This window comes from Eptatretus burgeri, chromosome 10 (genome assembly GCF_056783735.1).
Source record: "Eptatretus burgeri isolate ZD-2024b chromosome 10, Ebu_testis_v1, whole genome shotgun sequence".
Taxonomy (NCBI): Eukaryota; Metazoa; Chordata; class Myxini; order Myxiniformes; family Myxinidae; genus Eptatretus; species Eptatretus burgeri.
The window spans coordinates 61,302,288-61,320,619 of record NC_140970.1 but is presented as its reverse complement, the minus strand read 5'-3'; the positions used below and the strand labels follow the sequence as shown (position 1 = coordinate 61,320,619).

Below are 18,332 nucleotides of genomic sequence, written 5' to 3'. Positions count from 1 at the left end.
AAAAATCTAAACGAACACAGTAAAATGTGCACAAAAGGATGAAAAGTGAAGCATTTCAAGATTGAAATAAAATGTAACAAAATTTCCCACTGGCCGACAAACCAATTGAGGGCAGAAATCCAAGCAAACCACTTCTCCAGCCCTGATTCAACAGTTCATGGAACAAAATTGTGACAAGACGAAAGATCAAAGCAACTTGGTAAAATATACATCCAAAAGAAACTTTGTACAAAATAAACTGTGTACAAAAGCGTGTGTACATGGCCCGATCCAACACAATTGGTTGAAGGACAAATATACAGAGGTAACACACAAAAGATGTAGGGGTGCATTTATAGTCAGACCTGAACCAGACGCGTATGCAGGGCATGCGGAACACGAGAGGTGCATCGCTCGCAACAAGGTCGAGTTGGGGTCATCTAATCTAATAATGTGCAAAAGTGGTGGCATTTCACACCGTGCGTACATTAAAAAACAGAAAGGTTCGTGCGCACATATATATATGATGCATAAAGACTAATTCAATGAAATGCTGCCAAAGCACCCTGGCCCTTCAGTATTGGTAAACATGGTCACCATCACGTGACTTAGATGTTTTTCCGTGCTCCGCCCTCCAGTCTTTCAAGCCGCATGACCAATATATAACCATGCTTTCTCACATACGCTCCCACTGACCCCAGTCCCCTTATTCATATTTCCCTATCCCTGCTACTCAACTGTTCGCCTGTGATGTTTCTGTGCATCTTTGTCTGCACGATACTCTGACCTTCTATCAGTCTGTGAAACTGCTTGTCTGTTGTTTAACTCCACCATGAGCCTTGCCTTCATACTATAATTTTAGAAGTGTGTGTGTGTGTGTGTGTGTGTGTGTGTGTGTGTGTGTGTGTGTGTGTGTGTGTGTGTGTGTGTGTGTGTGTGTGTGTGTGTGTGTGTGCTTGCATGTTTGTTTATATACATATATAAATAAATAATTTTAAACCATGGACCTGGGGGATAGGACCCCACTTCTCTATGTAAATGTGTATGGCACAGCACTGCTCCTGGTGGGAGAGGTTACAAGTCCAAATAAAACACCTCAATTCTGGGGGAGTTGGCCCGTCTGACCCAAACCCGTCCGTGACCCCAGTGGAGCCAGCCTGTCCATCTGCATAAATTAACAATCAACAATTCAGCAACATCGAGAAAGTACCTTTGAAAATGCACCAAAAGCTTTGAGGAAGTGCTGAGCTAAAAGGAATGTTTTTCATTCTGTATAATCAACATAACAGACATTCTGCAAAACTATTTTGCTTTTGCAAGCATGTCAACATTCATTTTGCATTGAAGAAATAGCAATCTACAATGGCCAACATGTGATCAGAAATCTGTCCCGCCCATATTTCAGCAGGGTGCTCAAAGTCCGCCAGCAACCCCCTTCGAGTAAAACTACCAAAATCAACAATCACTGCTCACCTTCACTCTTTCATTCCTCTTTTTACCCACCTTTGGAACAAACTCCCACACTCTCTTCAATCCCACTCTTCCCTCCAAGTCTTCAAAACAGCTGTTCACCACAATCTCTTCTCTTCCTCCATCCAAAACTATGATCTTTTCTACCCTCGTTAATCCACCTCCTTCAAATTCCCTGCTTTCCTTCCTGAAAGTCCCTGTAGTGTTCATCTCGTTTACCCCGTGTACCTCGCCCCATCCTCTCTCACTTCCACAGATCTCCTAATGTCTCTGTTCCTCACCGTTTGTGCTTCCCTCTCCGACCCCTCGTCTCCTGCTCCCTTTGTTATACGTTCTGTGTGTTAGCTCTTATACGAGCCTTGACATTGTATATAAAAAACAAAACTTTCAGGTGGTCGGTCTACTTCAAGAAATACTTTGAAAAAGCAGGAGCCCCGTTTCGCTAGATTTCTGAGCTTGGCTCAATGATGCCACCCATTTTGCTTCTGCACACCATGCCAGCTGCAAGGATGCACAAGCAGTGAGAAAACAAAGTGAACTTTGGGTCCAAAGAGGTACAAAATGACAAATACAGAGAGCATAAGGCAATGGAAAATTTGTAGTACAAGGTGTTAAAAGTGTAGGACTTTTGAGACCCGGATGAATGGACGGACACTCGATTACTGCAGGACACGGTGGTGAGCATGTGCAGGCAGGCTGACGAAGTAGGCGATGGCGAGAGAAAGAAGAGCGAGCCCTGTAAGCAGCAACAGCACAACGCCCAAACCCAGCTCGGAAATGAGCTCACGCCACAGGCCACACATTCCAGCCATGACAGCATGCTCTCGAGGTCTTCCCGGGCTCAGAAGCCGCTCAAGTACACTGAGAAAGGTCAAAGACAAAGTGTCAATGAAATGCCACTTTTGATTTCAATTATGGAAAGAAATCCCAACTTGTTCATGCATCAAATTCAACCCTCCACACCAAGAACAAGCTCAGCAATTATTACATCTTATTGACACCACAACATCTCCTAGATTCCAGGACGATCAGAATAACCGAGTTTAAAATGTCCTCACTTTTGAGCTCTTTAGTCTGGGTTCAACCTCTGACAGTGTCATGTGTCATGACAAACGCCATTCTGATGTAGTGTTGGAGCATACCATCGATCCCTCAAGGACGTAACAATGGTCCCATCTGGATTTAGGTTGTGGAAATCAAAATAAAAGATCCCACACTATCCCTCAGAAAGAGAAGACCAGTATGTGGCAGTACCTTTCCCAAATTGCTCGCCTGTAGATGTTAAAAGGATGAAAATGCAAAACATTAAAGTAATGGGATGCATCATACTCCGGGTTTGATTCTCAGCCTGACTGTAAACAGTCAGATTGACATTTCACAGGCTGCGTTACATCAATGAGTGTGCTGCTCTCCCTCAGAAGGACGTCAAGCTGGGTGTTCCATCTGCTAGCATTAGCTTGTAAATGTTAAAGATCCCAGTCTTTTGGTGGAGAATAGTTGAGTTATTGCCAGTGCCCTGGTAGAAGCACAGCCAGGCCTCAGTTATGATGCAACTAGCAAATCAAGTTAGTCTTTTTATCCCGGTAAAATAAGCCACAGTCAATGACAAGTGGGAAGCAATGGATTTTTACATAGGTAAAAATCATAGAGGTAAAATACTCAATCACTTACATGGGTGGTCACATACAGAATTTTTTGTCTGGTCTGGTGCTTCCCCCACCCCCATATCTCAGCTAGATCATATCACTCTGTAAAATGGCACCTTCATGCTAATATGGTGCCACCGCGTGGACTACATGATGAGCATCAATCGGTTCTTCGGTGAGCCCTGACGCTTGCCTTATAATTAGTGGAGGGGAACGTGCCTGTAGTTGGGCTCCCATTAGCCCATAGGACACATACATCACGACAGGGGCTCAAACTCAAGATCCAAAGATATTCAGCCAGCCACCTTAACTGTAAAGCCAACACCAGGTGAGAAAATAAAATTAATGACATTCATCATGAAACACTCCAAATTGGCAGTTTTGTGGCACTGCATGAACAATCATGTTACACTTCAATTCTAACTGCCCATGCAATTTGCAGCAAAGCACGTAGGCTTGCCCTTCAATGAGGTTAATGGCTACGTGACATCTCGTGTGAAAGAAAGAATGGACGTGGGATGATCAAGTGGTCCCTTTAACACTCGCTGGTGCCATTCTGTTCGGTGTTATTTGTTTATTCTCACATGAAGTATTGCCAAACTCTCCACGCTTCAAAAAGGCACATTTCCCTGGAGCACAAATCAAATGGAAATTGTACTCGTCACCATGCAAAGCACACGAGAGTTACGAGTGGGTGTGAGATTACATTGGCAATTATTTGTTTGTGGACTGCAATGAAGGCAAGTTGCACATTACTTTTTTCGGTGAAACATTTGGTCACATCGAAGAAAAAAAATTCCCAGAGACAACAGTTGGTGAACAGGGAAGAGGCAACAGAGATGGCAATCTTCTTATAATGGAACAAAAGTATATTTGGTTATGGTTATGTATGTATATTTCTGACCACCCCTCATCTCCCCTCCCCCCAAAAACGGAGGGGCCTGTCAAAGCCTTTCATCGTGTGCGAGACATTTTTAGTGGGAAGGGACATCAGGACGGATGGGGAGCAAAGGAATGGGGGGGGGGAGTGGGACGTGAGGACGGGGACAGGGAGAGGGGTGGGATAGGGGTCAAAGCACTCTATGTATAGTGTTACGAATTTCCGCCCGCCCGGCGTGCGATCGGCCATGTAACTCGAATCGCGACGCGTCGCCCACCGGAACAGACAATTCAGTCGTCACCCTCCTGGAACTACCGCCAGGAGCCAGTCACGGGTGGGGGTTTAACCTCACCACAACCCAGTCCGCATTCTACCCGCGCGAAATAGGGTGAATCACCGAATGTCGATATACCTAAGTACCCACGGGGATAGCGTACCGAGGAGTTGTACAAAGCCGCAGGTCGACTTCGGACATGAACCGCTTAAGCGGCTCGTTCCGTGCTGCAGGGATAACCGAGCGGAGTTATTGTCGACCTCGACGGTTCAGATTATTTATTGGGTGTCTACACCCACTACCAATCCCTTACGTGATGCAAGATGGAACTTTCAAACAAAGGAAAGGACGCAACGAAATGGGAAACAGTTCAACAACACTTTATTACACACACACACACACACACACACACACACACACACACACACACACACACACACACACACACACACACACACACACACACACACACACACACACACACACACACACACACACACACACACGGCAAGCACGTATTCACAGCCATACAAAAATGCACATAAAACAGTCAAAACAATAAAAGCAACGCAGAGCTACAACCGAATAAAGCAATGTACAAGCACTTATACGGGTTTACTTAAAAGACTGGCGCCACACAAACACATTTACACCAAAATCAATTAAAATACAAGCCACCTTCACAGGCAAGGAGGCAGACTGGTCCGTGGACCAAATGAACGTGGGACCTGGGTGATCGGCCAGGTCCACGAGACCGAAAGGGTCTTATCCACGCCCTCGTGGCGTGATGGCGGGCAAGCCGCAATGTCTGCGTAACGCGCTCGACTCTGTGCCCCTGGTATGGTCGGTGAGCTCCTTTGGGCGTGCGTCACGCAGGCACGTGTTAGTCGGCATCACGGTTGGGTTGAGGAATGGACGGGGTTACCGGCGCTATCTCAGCGCGGATGGGGGGGAGGGGAATTGTTAATGATCGGGGTCGGGAGAGGGGAATGGCGGACGCTCCGTCCCGCTAGCGGAGTCCCGGGACCGCACCGACTCCGGCGAACTCTCGCCCCTGAGCCCTCTTCCGCGTCCCTGCTTCACACCGCGACTCGTCCCTCGACCTCACCTCCGAGCTCCGTCCCCTTCGCCGTCCGATCCCCGCAACAACAACCTCTCAGACTCCATGACTTCTGACTAGCGCCACTTTCTGCACCCCTTTCTGCACACCCGAGCTGCGTTGTGCTCACATCTTTATAGACCGGGGGAGGAGCTTGTATGCAGATTTGCGGATCAAAACGCACTTGGAGGCGGGGCCACACCGCCCGACGCTCGCCCATTGGACGAGAAAAAGGGGCGTGAGCCTTTCCTGATCCGTTTTCCTCTCCTAAAAGGAACGCATTCACAGCGGGTTCGGAGGTGGGGCCATGCCACCTGATGCTCAGTCATTGGATGGAAGAAAAGGGGCGTGAAGCCTTCCTGATCCGTTTCTCCTCTCCCGAAAGGATCCATGTGCACTCGTGGCTTGCTGCGTTCGGCAAGAATCACCAAACAGGCTCTGGACAGCACGACGTTCGGTCTTGACTGGTGGTGTGGTTGATGGTTGTGGAAGGAGAAAGGCGAAGGTGGTGGGGGGTTTGCCGTGGTGGTTTGGTGGTTGGCGGGCATCGTTTGAGAATGGCGGTGAAGCGATGTTTGCAGGATGGAGTTGTGGAGGTAAAGAGGCGAAAGTGGTGGTGTTTCAGTTGCTGGCGGCTTAATTGTCCAAAATAATGATATAGAAAGAAAAATGGCAAACTCAAAGCGTCGCAGCCTGGATGAATCACCAATATTCCCCCTAAACAACAGGTGTGGACTAACTACACATGAACTTAGCGTCATAACTGATCTACGGACCCTTTATGGTGGATTGCGAATTTCCACAGCCGTAACAATATGGTCTTCCATTCCTTCTCTTTCTCACCCAAATTTTTTGGCAAACAGGACGACTAATTAGTCTTTCAGCAAAGCACCAGGTAGGCTCTGCTAGTTTCACACAAATGAATTACATGTGCGTGCACACATGAAATAGTTTGTTTATAAATCCTGAACTTGCACACAATTCAGCCTTGAAAACTTGCGTGAAAACCAAGTTTTTTTCATTTAAAACTTTACGATTTTCTTTCCCCAGCATTGTGAAAATGTACCGTCTTTGGGCAGTGTAGAAATGAACACTGCCACGATCACTAACATGTATTACTTAGTTTTCTTTGCAGTTGTAATCAAAATGTCCCTTTGTTTCTTCAAAAGGTAACCATGATTAAAAAAATAAGGTAACTTGATAACTCCCCCTCCCCACATCGCATCAGACCAGATACATTCAAAACGGATGTAAGAATGCATTTTTCTTTAAAAACACCAATATTTGTCCGATTTTCTCACCTTTTGCTGCAATTTAAACTTGAACTATCTCAACGACAAGAAAAAATTTAATTGGATGGTGAATTGGGAGTCTGAATGACCTTTATATTACAAGCCTTAATTTCACTTAAAATGCTTTTTTATTTTATAAAAACACAAATTTTCTTCCTATTTGTTGCATCTCAAAATTACACCATCTTAGCGACTACAAAAAAATGAAATCAGATCTCGAATTGGAGTTAAGATAAAGCCGAAAGAGTACAAGAAAGTGTGAGCCTTACAAAAGAGGTTCCACAGAGCAAATAAAATGGTGGCAATTTGATTTTGAAGCCCTTCCCTGAACTGAGAAGCCCCTCCCCAAACGGACGGACAGACAGACTGACTGACTGGCGGCGAGAAAAAGAATATATATACCTGTATATATATATATATATATATATATATACACGAGGTCCGTCAAAAAAGTAACGGGACTGAGCCTGCAGTGTGCTCCACTTACGCAACTTGAATGAACGGGTTGCATCACAGTCTTTCGCAACATTTCAGCAATATATATATATATATATATATATATATATATATATATATATATATATATATATATATACAGATATATATATATATATATATATATATATATATATATATATATATATATATATATATATATATATATATATATATATATATATATATATATATATATATATATATATATATATATATATATATATATATATATATATATATATATATATATATATAAGTCTGGTGTTGGCGCAGTGGTTAGGGCAGCGCTTGGGATCCAAAAGGTCCTGAGTTCAAGCCCCGTTGAGCCACTGAATTAATACACCAGGGGGTTGACTCAGCCTGCCATCCTTCTGAGGTCGGCGAAATGAGTACCAGTATACTGGGCCGGTGTATACCCCGGTTAAAATAGGTGTACCATATCCCTGTGTCGTAAGAGGCGACCAGGGTTGCGTCAGGAAGGGCATCCGGCGTAAAACATGTGCCAAATCACTATGCGGATCCGCTGTGGCGACCCCTAACGGGAGCAGCCGAAAGAAGAAGAAGAAGATATATATGATTGGTGATGGTTGACTGCGCTCATTGTGTGATTTTTTTACAGGTCGTGCGTTACACGTTGTCCAGTCTGAGTCGTCGCGCTATGAGTCGTGAGCAGACAGCTAATCTAATCTGAAGTTTTTTGCCAAGTTTGGCAAAACACCTTCCTAATCCTTCGCAATGCTGCAGCAAGTCTACGGGGAAGAAATGATGTCACGTACACGTGCATTTGAATGGCACAAGAGGTTCAAAGAGGGACGGGAAGAGGTTGAAGACGATCCACGGTCTGGAAGACCTTCAACGAGCAGAACGGCGGACAACATCGAGCGTGTGAAGCAGATGGTGTGCAGATCGTCGACTCACAGTGCGGATGATTGCTGAGGAACTTTCCATAAACAAGGACACTGTCTGGAGTATCATCACTGAAAATCTCGAAATGCGCAAGGTGTGCGCAAAGATGGTCCCCAAGCTGTTGTCCGAGGACCAGAAACAGCAGAGTCACTGTCTGTCAAGACATTATCGAGCGCCTCGAGAATGATCCAGACCTGCTCGGGAGAGTCATTACTGGCGATGAATCATGGATATTCGAAGACGATCCCGAGACCAAACGGCAGAGTCGTCAGTGGAAAAGTCCGGCATCACCAAGACCAAAGAAAGCAAGGATGTCGAAGTCGAAGGTCAAGGTGATGCTCATCGCGTTTTTTGACATCAAGGGCATCGTCCACGTCGAGTTTCTACCACAGGGTCAAACAGTGAATCAATAAGTGTACAAGGAGATCCTCCGGCACCTCATGAGATCAGTCCGAGACATGAGGAGGGATCTGTGGGAGAACAACGCCTGGGTGCTCCACCATGACAATGCCCCTGCTCACAGTGCCCTGAGCATCCGACAGTTTCTGGCGGAGAGGAACGTGCCAACTCTGGAGCGACCCCTGTATTCGCCAGACTTGGCCCCTTGTGATTTTTTCTTTTTCCCCAAGCTCAAGGGGGTGATCAAGGGGACCCGATTTCCGACCCGTGGAGGCCATCAAAAGGGCCGTGATGACGAAGCTCTGAAGGATTCCAGAAGAAGCTTTCCAGGGGTGCATCGAAGCATGGAAGAAGAGGATGGACAAGTGTGTGAGACTGGAGGGAAACTATTTTGAAGGGGACAAGCTGTGATTTCAATATATTTTTTGGAATGAAATTTCTGTGAAGTCAGTCCCGTTACTTTTTAGACGGACCTCTAAAAAGTAGACAGACTTATTTTAGACGATACCCTTGATCAGTCCCGTCTATGTATATGTTGTTGTTTCCTTCATCCAGAAATCATTTTCTTTAAAAAAAAAAAAAATTTAGATGGACTTTTTAGACGAACACATACACATATATACATATACATATACATAGATTGTGTGACCTTTTCACTCTCAAATTTGAGCACTTCATCAAAGATTTCAGTTCTTCATCATTTTTGAAATGAAAACGATGTCATCTACAAATCGGAGGTGGTTTGATCTTTCCCCATCAATATTTATTCCTCGACCTTCACAATTTCACTGTTGGAACACTGCTAATTATTCACAACGGTTGATTGTAATGTGCAATATTATTTTATAATCTGTGACATTCCATTATGCAATCTTGAATTCACACATGCTATGAGAAGAGCCATTTATATAATTTCCTCCCCTTTAAGCATTATGTATTTTACCAGCAGAGTAGCCGCGCTATGGGCGATATCGTTCCAAGCATGCAACATGTTCTCCTGACACATACCTTTATCTGGGTGGTGTATAGTCAACTGACAGCTACCTCAATCGCTCAGAAAAAAAAATAAACCCAGGTTACATGCATGAAGTAAAAACGTAGCTACTGCTCATAATTCAAAACCCCTCACTGCACTGGAAAAGATGAGGACAGGAGTACAGGACTGTAAAGGGTGGGGACTTGTAATACTCTCTCCCACCGGGAGCGGTGCTACACAAAACACATTTACATAGAGAATTTGCACCCTGCCCCTTCCCCTCCCCTCCCCTCCCCCTAAAGACTGGCAAAGATAAAAACACCCCATACACTAATTGAGGTCATGCTGATCCGATGTAGCAAGCCTGGATGTAATCAGCCCAGAACTGTACGAGTAGCATGACAAGACAAACAAACATGAATTATAGTCAGGACACATCGCAGTTTGTTGCTGTTTGATTCATCCAGAAATCAAATTTATATTAATTTATATTTCTGCCTTTGCGAATACTCCGACACTGTGTGGGGGCATTTAAAGATGCAATCAACGAGTTCTCAAACTTAAACGGAGACAATTTTACTGCATCATTTTCAACTTCTGGGTGGTGTGACAGAATTTGGCAATGGAAGCAGCATGAACATTCTTGTAAAAGTTTCTGCAGCAACTTTTTAATCCTGAGCAAAGGTAGTCCATTGAGAAGGCTAGCGTCAATCTGGGTCGGCAGACAAGTAAAACAATGTCAGAGGGACCATGTGCAGAAGGGCATGACTATTAATGACGAGTAATTATGTCAATTAATTACACAAACTTTGGGGGGGGGGGGAAGTGATGAAACAATGCCATGGAAAGTTCAGCAAGACGAGTCAAGCATCCCCAAGACAGATTATATACTTTTCTGACATATTATTCCTTACTGGGCTGGTGTGAAATGAAAGGGACTTAGTCATAGAATGGCACCACGACGTTTCCGAGCAAAATGCCCACCTGTCATTTTCTGCTACAGCCATGCCCGACATGCCACCATGTTGCTCTTCTAGAGCTTCCAGCAGGCGAAGGACATCATCAGGAACCCCTCGTCGACGTGCCATCATCAGGGGTGTGGCACCTTGGTGGTTGCTGTCAAGACGTTTAAAACAAAACAACGCAACAGCGGTGTCATTCAACGTCTCCATGTGCGCCGTTGCAAAATACAATTTTGAATTTCCAACACGTTACCACGAAATCCGTTGCCGAATCACATCTAACCAGCTAACAAAACGAAAACCACAACACACGTAACATACCAAGTGTCAGCACGCAGGCCAGCCGCAACCAGAAGACGAGCAGTTTCTCCATGGCCACACAAATGCAGCGCCGTGTTTCCTTGCGCGTCCGTGGCTGTCGACTCTGCCCCGGCCCGCAACAACGCGCCGCAGACGGACGCGTGACCTCGAGCAGCTGCCACGTGCAGCGGGGAACGGCCGCGTGAATCCGCAGAGGTCGGTGCTCCCGGGTCGACTCCGGCGGCGAGCAAGTGACACACGGCTTGGGCGTCGCCGGAGACGCAAGCCTGCAGCAACAGCGAGTCTGGCGAACTCGTCATGTCTGGCAGTGGCACATACGCCATGCCTGTGGGTTTACCTGGGTGTTCAAAATGGACATTATACATGATGGCCAAATAAACAAATATTACAGTTTATATTTATCCAGTTCATATGAGCAGCAATGCTATCGAGCTTCCCATGGCAGTGAGCATACTTCAATCAAGGTCTCGTTGATCCCATCCATTCATTGTTCGACCAGCACACCAACGCAGAGTCACTTGCCTTGATGAGTAAGACTAGTTCTCTCTGTGTCTCTGTATCTCTGTGTCTCTCTCACTCTCACCCTGTCTGTCTGTCTGTCTGTCTGTCTGTCTGTCTGTCTGTCTGTCTGTCTGTCTGTCTGTCTGTCTGTCTGTCTGTCTGTCTGTCTGTCTGTCTGTCTGTCTGTCTGTCTGTCTGTCTGTCTGTCTGTCTGTCTGTCTGTCTGTCTGTCTGTCTGTCTGTCTGTCTGTCTGTCTGTCTGTCTGTCTGTCTGTCTGTCTGTCTGTCTGTCTGTCTGTCTGTCTGTCTGTCTGTCTGTCTGTCTGTCTGTCTGTCTGTCTGTCTGTCTGTCTGTCTGTCTGTCTGTCTGTCTGTCTGTCTGTCTGTCTCTCTCTCTCTCTCTCTCTCTCTCTCTCTCTCTCTCTCTCTCTCTCTCTCTCTCTCTCTCTCTCTCTCTCTCTCTCTCTCTCTCTCTCTCTCTCTCTCTCTCTCTCTCTCTCTCTCTCTCTCTCTCTCTCTCTCTCTCTCTCTCTCTCTCTCTCTCTCTCTCTCTCTCTCTCTCTCTCTCTCTCTCTCTCTCTCTCTCTCTCTCTCTCTCTCTCTCTCTCTCTCTCTCTCTCTCTCTCTCTCTCTCTCTCTCTCTCTCTCTCTCTCTCTCTCTCTCTCTCTCTCTCTCTCTCTCTCTCTCTCTCTCTCTCTCTCTCTCTCTCTCTCTCTCTCTCTCTCTCTCAGCCTGTGGCTACTGGTTGCATCATCGGTTGGGACGCGGCTATGCCGCTGATGCAGTGTCCCCCTTACCAGTACACCGGTACTCATTTTGCCGACCTCGGAAGGATGACAGGCTGAGTCAACCTCCTGGTGTATTAATTCAGTGGTCTAACGTGGCTTGAACTCAGGACCCAAGGATCCCAAGCCACAACCCCAACCACTTAGTCAACACCAGGCTGTCCTTCATTCTAATGTGGCATTTAATCCAGGGTTTCCTGCATTACGAGCTTGGAGGTTCAGATCATGGAAACACAAACAGGTTCGACAAAGGCGGACACAGTGAGACGGACGGACACCACTGATGTACACACACCAGGGACGCGTGACAGATTTGAGAATGAAATGCAAAAGGTTTTTTTTCAATTCAACATCAGAAGTGCTCGTTAAGTCAATAATTTCCGTTAAATTTCCAAAACAAAAATAAGTCAAACAAGCTGGGAGGCGACGATGGTTCGCGGTGCATTATTGAACAATACCACGATAGGTACAATTGAGTTAGTGGAAGCTTTTGAGGAAGCCCAACTGTAAAAACCAATCTCTTCCGTCAAAATTGACCAAACCAAATCGGATTTTTTATATGTTGTACTTATGGACATTACGCACAGCTTCTGGAAAATGAAATTGTGAGAAAGAACTCGAGAAAAAAATAAATAACTAAATAAAAAGTTCAAGTGGGCGTGGGACGTCCTTCATACAAAAAGACACAACTGGACATACCTAACTTGTGTCCAAGTTTCATCAAGATCGCATCAAACGCCACGGAGCTACGTTCTGGAGAGAGTCACAAACAAACAGACAGACAGACAGACACAACGAAAATAGAACCAACAATTTAACGATGGAGAATCACGCCGAGTGCTATCTAGAACATAGTCCACGTGAGAATGGCTGTTCTATATTGGAGTAGATCTGCGTGCATTCTACATACCCATATACTCACCAGCTTAACAGAGCTCTCCTCTCATATGTTCTCTTCAAGAAGGGGCAAAGCTAAAAACATGATAAACTGTGCAGACACTGTGAACCCAACACCAACGATCCATGAATCCTCTCCAACGCGTTTGGAGCAATGTGAAGTGTGAGCTTATGATTGTCCAATCAGAAACCGCAATGGATCACCTCAGATTTTATTAAATAAATACAATTTACCTCTGGCGAGTATCGTGATGGCGGTGAGGAAACCTTGGCTTGGAGAGAGAGAGAGAGAGAGAGAGAGAGAGAGAGAGAGAGAGAGAGAGAGAGAGAGAGAGAGAGAGAGAGAGAGAGAGAGAGAGAGAGAGAGAGAGAGAGAGAGAGAGAGACACTGCCCGCGATTCTATCCGCTGTAGTTCGACCGGCACCTTGTACACCTGAGCTCCTCTCTGCTTGTGCTCGACGCCTCGACAGAGCTTCTTTACACGGGGTGACGCGCAAATACACACGCAAAATGAAAAAAAAACCCGGAACCGGAAGCAGAAAATCTTTATGATTTTAAGGGGCGGGGCTTCGTCGTCACTTCCGCTTATAATTTAAAAAACAACAACAACAACAACAACAAAAAATTTATAAAGGTAAATCTTGTTCACCAAAACCGCGAGTCGCTCAAATTGCATTATCCATTGTAATTACTGCAATAATATCCTTAATGCGGATGCCGCTATACAAATCAGATCGATGACGATGACACTGTCAATACTGTATAAATAAAAAGAACACTTTCGTACTTCAATGGGGAGATGTTTCCGGTCTGTTTCCGGATTCCGGATTCCGGTCTGATTAAACAAATTAATCGAGGATTAATAACCAAGTAAAGTATTCATGTATTCCAGCTATTTCACTTCATTCACCGTCAATAAGACGATATGAAGAAGCCTATTGCAAAAATAGACAAAACACAAGTCTGGAGACGGCGATGGTTCACGAGCAATGTACACGGTTCGCCTTTTTAATTGTTTGACCTTCGAGGGGACGCCACGGGCAAACTGGCGGGAATCGGGAAAAACGTAAATGATGAAAGTTGTAGTACTCGAAGAGCACGACTTGCATACCAACTTTCATTCGAAACAGTTGAAAACCCTAGGAGCTCGATGCCCAATTTAGTGATTCTTTTTGACATTTTCTAAGTTCGTGACCTTGTGACCTTGACCTTGGGACAAAAATGAAAAATCGAGCTCCATGGGGCTATACAGGTGCCATTGGGCTAACCAAATACCGAAACCCCTGCCAGATTCAACAAACTCCCTCGGAGAAGATGTAACTTGAAATTTTCTACCCCCTAAAAACACGTTTTTTGGGCGTGGCTCCACCCATAATGAGCACAGCATGCCCATTCTCCGGAAAACACAACTAGATCATGATACAAACCTCGCACCCTAATTTTATCAAGATCAGATCAAAACCCACGGAGCTATGTTCGGGACAGACAGACAGACAGACACACACACACATAACGAATATAGTGGTCACTTACTGACTCGTGAACCAAAAAGAGCAATCAGACATTGCACACTCTCATCAGGACTTGTTTTGTATGGTGTATTTTGTGTGGTGTTTGTGTACTGGTGTGTGACATTAATAAGAGACATAACTAGAAATGCCACTTTATAACTGCTGGCAGTGATGACCGGGTACCAAGACGTCCCGCTTTGATTGGACACCTGAACCTGACCCATGATGTTTAGGGGAGAGTGGGGCAAGATGATCCCTGGGGCATGATGATCACCCCCCTCTCACGACCCCAATAAAGCTCGCATTGGACGGTAGCGCCACTCAACGATAGATCGATTAACTACAATTCCACTGTGGAAGGCGTACGACGAGAAAAAACGCTGCGTTCGTTTTATCAGAAAAACATCATTTTCCTCCTGAAAAAGAAAAATTTTCGAATCATCGGTGAGTACGTATTATCTCGATGAATAAGTGTAGTGGGAATGGTATCTGTATATAGGTAGATACGTAGCTTATATGCCCATATTGCGTGTATGTTTTGCCGAGCTCATTGTTGTAATTTATGAATGCCGGACGATTTTGTAAAAATGGTGGTGGTGGGGCAGGATGATCACTTGGTTTTGGGGCAAGTTGATCGTGTGATCATCTTGCCCCACACCACGATCATCTTGTCCTGTTTCACCCATGAGAAATGCAATCGCCGCTGAGACGGAAGCCAGAAAACAACTAGAGCAGAAAAAGAGCGATGCCAAGGCCGTAGACCTGCCAAATCTTCCCAGACGAAACCTAAATAGCTGTTCAAGGAAACGAAATCACGAAATCGTGTAGGCCTACAGTTAGACAGTGAATCACCGGATGATGCTGATGCTGGTGATTTCCAGCTTCAAGATGAAGATTCAGAGCCAGGTGACAATAACGGTATTATTGAAGGAGACTTTGTAATTACAAAAATAGATGGGAAAAAAGCGCGATCAATTCTGTACATAGCGCGTGTAGAGGCAATCGATGCCGATGGATATGTGAGGGAGTCTTTCTCCACAAAGTACCTTCTCATATGAACTTCGATCGACTCAGTTCATCGTGAACGAGACAGATTGTGGGACTTTTTCCAAGGAGGACATCGTTAAAAAACTACCTCCACCCGAATTTTTAAAGGGAAGCCAGAGAAAATCAAAGCAACTGGTATTCAAAACTGATCTCAGTCAGTGAGTTGCAAATTTAGACATTAAGAATTGGAACACAAAGTTAAATGACATGAAAATGGACGTTCATATCCGGTTGTGTATGGGACAATGTTTTGGAAATATTATGTTGGTATCATAGATGGATACATATAAATGAAGAATTATTTTCCGTTCATTAAAATTCTAACACTTTGCTTATTTAGACTGTCCTCATGTTTCCTTAGGACCATGATCATCTTTCCCCATAGTGATGATCGACTTGCCCCAGGGGGTGGGGCAAGTTGAGCATTTCGACCACAAATTTTGAATTGCCTTTTATAGACATTCAATGATCTCTAATATTCTCGAAATTGGGCAGTTACTTGGGGCGATAGATGAACTAACGAATGGCAATTGAATGGCGTTTGGCTGGCAAATCATCTGATGGCAAAATGGACAAAACTAAAAAAGGGACCACCTTGCCCCACTCTCCCCTATTATTTTTCAATTGAATTTAGAATGGGATTAAAATAAATTCAATTCAAATCAAATGGAAGACCAAATCGGTACAGTCCTGCATTGGAGTCATCAGAAGGAACCCAAACAATCAAAAAGCAAAGATGAAGTCATCAGTAGAAACCTGGATAGGATTCTCATTTCAGCTGCTACTCCTCAAAACTTAAACACATCCAGGCACAGCCAAGTGAGCCTTATTCAAAAAAAAATAAAAAAAGAACCCAGATCAAAAAATTAAATAATTCTAGCTGCCAGACCATTTGTCCGATCAAGTTGAAATTTAAAAAATGTATTCCCATCACCATTAGATCATAATTGTGAAGTTTTACGTCAATTGATGAAGCGGTTCCAGAGAAAACATTATTTAATATTTTTCTTCAATCCAATATAACTGCCAAACCATGTGACCTATCAACTATTCCTTAACAAACTTGTACACGCAAGGGTTGGCGAACATTTGAGTGAAGTTTCTCCTTGATCTGTCCGGCCGTTCAGGAGAAAAATATTTTAATGGATTTTTGGGTAAATCCAATGTGGCTGCCAAACCATGTGACCTATGACATATTTGTGAACCTTTTGTTCCTCATGGATAGGCGTTAATACAGGTAAAGTTTCAACTCGATCTGTTCAGCCACTTCAGAGATTTTTGAAGGTTTTTTTTTTAAATATGGCTGCCAAATCACATGAACAATGATGTCTTCAATTTTTTTTTCTATGGACCATTATATCACAAGATAACCCTCCAAAATTTTCATACTGGGCAGATGTGGTGTTATACATATGCAATTATGACATCATAATGAAGGCACCAATTATGACGATGCCATAAAAAAATCACATTCCCCATGAGGAGTACTTGTTTTCTGAGTTTCAACTTTTTCCTTGATGCGGTTTCAGATACGAAGGTCCAAAGTTTCTCCATTTTCCCACATGGCTGCCACACCACGTGACCTATGACATCACAATTATCATTCAAACATTCGACATAAGTAATCGCATAGATGGTTAAAATTCTGTCTCGATCCGACAAGCCATTGTGGCGAAAAACACTAAAGTTCTGTGCGGACAAACAAACAAACACACAAATGCAATACCCTCTCCTTCGGTGAGGGCAAAAAGGAGCGCAATCAAGGTCTCTGACTAATCCTGTGGATGTGATTGACTCAGGAATTCATACAGGAAGGAAGCAGGCAAGCAACCACAAGGATGGTGACGGTGTGTTGTGTTAGCAAGCAGCTTGCTATAGTTTGCCAAGTGGGTTGCTTGATTCAAAGTGCTCAAGCAAGCACTCCGATGGACTGGAGTGCTCAGCCATGTTCGTCATAAATCGATAAAGTCGAAGTTGGACAGCCAAGTCACAGCACTATACAGTGCCATGTGCAGTAAAAAGACATACATGTCTACATATACGGAACATCGTGTGTGTATATATATATATATATATATATATATATATATATATATATATATATATATATATATATATATATATATATATATATATATATATATATATATATATATATATTGTTACGGATTTCAGAATCCGATCTGATGAATGCGTCCACACATCCAGGTCCTCAGACAGTTATTTCCTTCAATGCATGTTTAGATTAGCCCAATCCCCATGTCTAATGGGATCGTAAATGTGATACATTGAGAAGTGTAAAGGATAGATCCCCTCTCTTCTGGGAAGCCATTTTCTTTACGACAGACACGTTCACACACATTTCTTTCACGAGCTCTGAAGCCCGCCCTCATTTTTCCTCAGCAACATTCTTTCGCGAGCTCCGACGCCTGCCTTGTTGAGAGCGCACAGGTCGTCATGGTAACGGTGCCCCAGTGGGGCGGGTGAGCTTGGGGCGGACGACACCCCGTGGAGACGGCCCAGGGATATAACAACGATCAAGAGAAAGCGTGAGGGACGTTCTGTGAGGAGAGAGACGTTCTGAAGAGAAAAAGTCTGAGGAGAGGAAAAGCGAAAGGAGAGAGGAAAAAGTAAAGGGCGAGAGAAGTGACCAAGAAGCGGGTGTCTGACCAGTGACGAAGAGACAATTCGCCCTTCCAGTGCTTCGGCAAGCGAGCGTGTGGTGCGCGTGTGTGTGTGTGAGCAGTGCCGCCAACAAGTGAGGCACGGGTCGATCACCAACAACACCAGTGTCTAAACCCGCGACGGACGATCTCGGTGCCCTCCAGACGTCGACTGGTGTTCAAGGCTACCCTGCGAGAGGGTGCATGGCAAAGCTGGGTGCTGG

The 18,332-nt window shown here is 44.6% G+C and overlaps 1 protein-coding gene across 5 annotated transcripts; it reads right to left on the bottom strand.

Annotated features, from left to right (window-relative positions):
• Nucleotides 1-13,441, bottom strand: LOC147018692 (ankyrin repeat domain-containing protein 46-like). Of its 5 annotated transcripts, none has more exons than XM_085898624.1 (5): nt 12,912-13,441; nt 12,689-12,742; nt 10,703-11,039; nt 10,404-10,535; nt 1-2,310 (listed from the first exon to the last, which is right to left on the bottom strand). In XM_085898624.1, the coding sequence occupies exons 2-5, from the start codon at nt 12,708-12,710 to the stop codon at nt 2,109-2,111; spliced, it is 693 nt and encodes a 230-aa protein (XP_085754750.1). In that variant the 5' UTR covers nt 12,711-12,742; nt 12,912-13,441; the 3' UTR covers nt 1-2,108. The 5 variants fall into 5 exon arrangements, with proteins under 5 accessions (XP_085754750.1, XP_085754751.1, XP_085754752.1 ...); XM_085898625.1 differs by having other exon boundaries at nt 13,121-13,441; XM_085898626.1 differs by lacking the exon at nt 12,689-12,742 and having other exon boundaries at nt 13,121-13,440.
• Nucleotides 13,442-18,332: the final 4,891 nt, after the last annotated feature.

Bases quoted from the DNA above. Each gene is read 5' to 3' on its own strand.
- LOC147018692 (XM_085898623.1), bottom strand. From the start codon at position 11,067: ATGTATAATGTCCATTTTGAACACCCAGGTAAACCCACAGGCATGGCG. The intron at 10,536-10,702 runs GTATGTTACGTG...ACGTCTTGACAG, and splicing joins GGCCTGCGTGCTGACACTTG to CAACCACCAAGGTGCCACAC. The intron at 2,311-10,403 runs GTGGGCATTTTG...GACCTTTCTCAG, and splicing joins GCTGTAGCAGAAAATGACAG to TGTACTTGAGCGGCTTCTGA.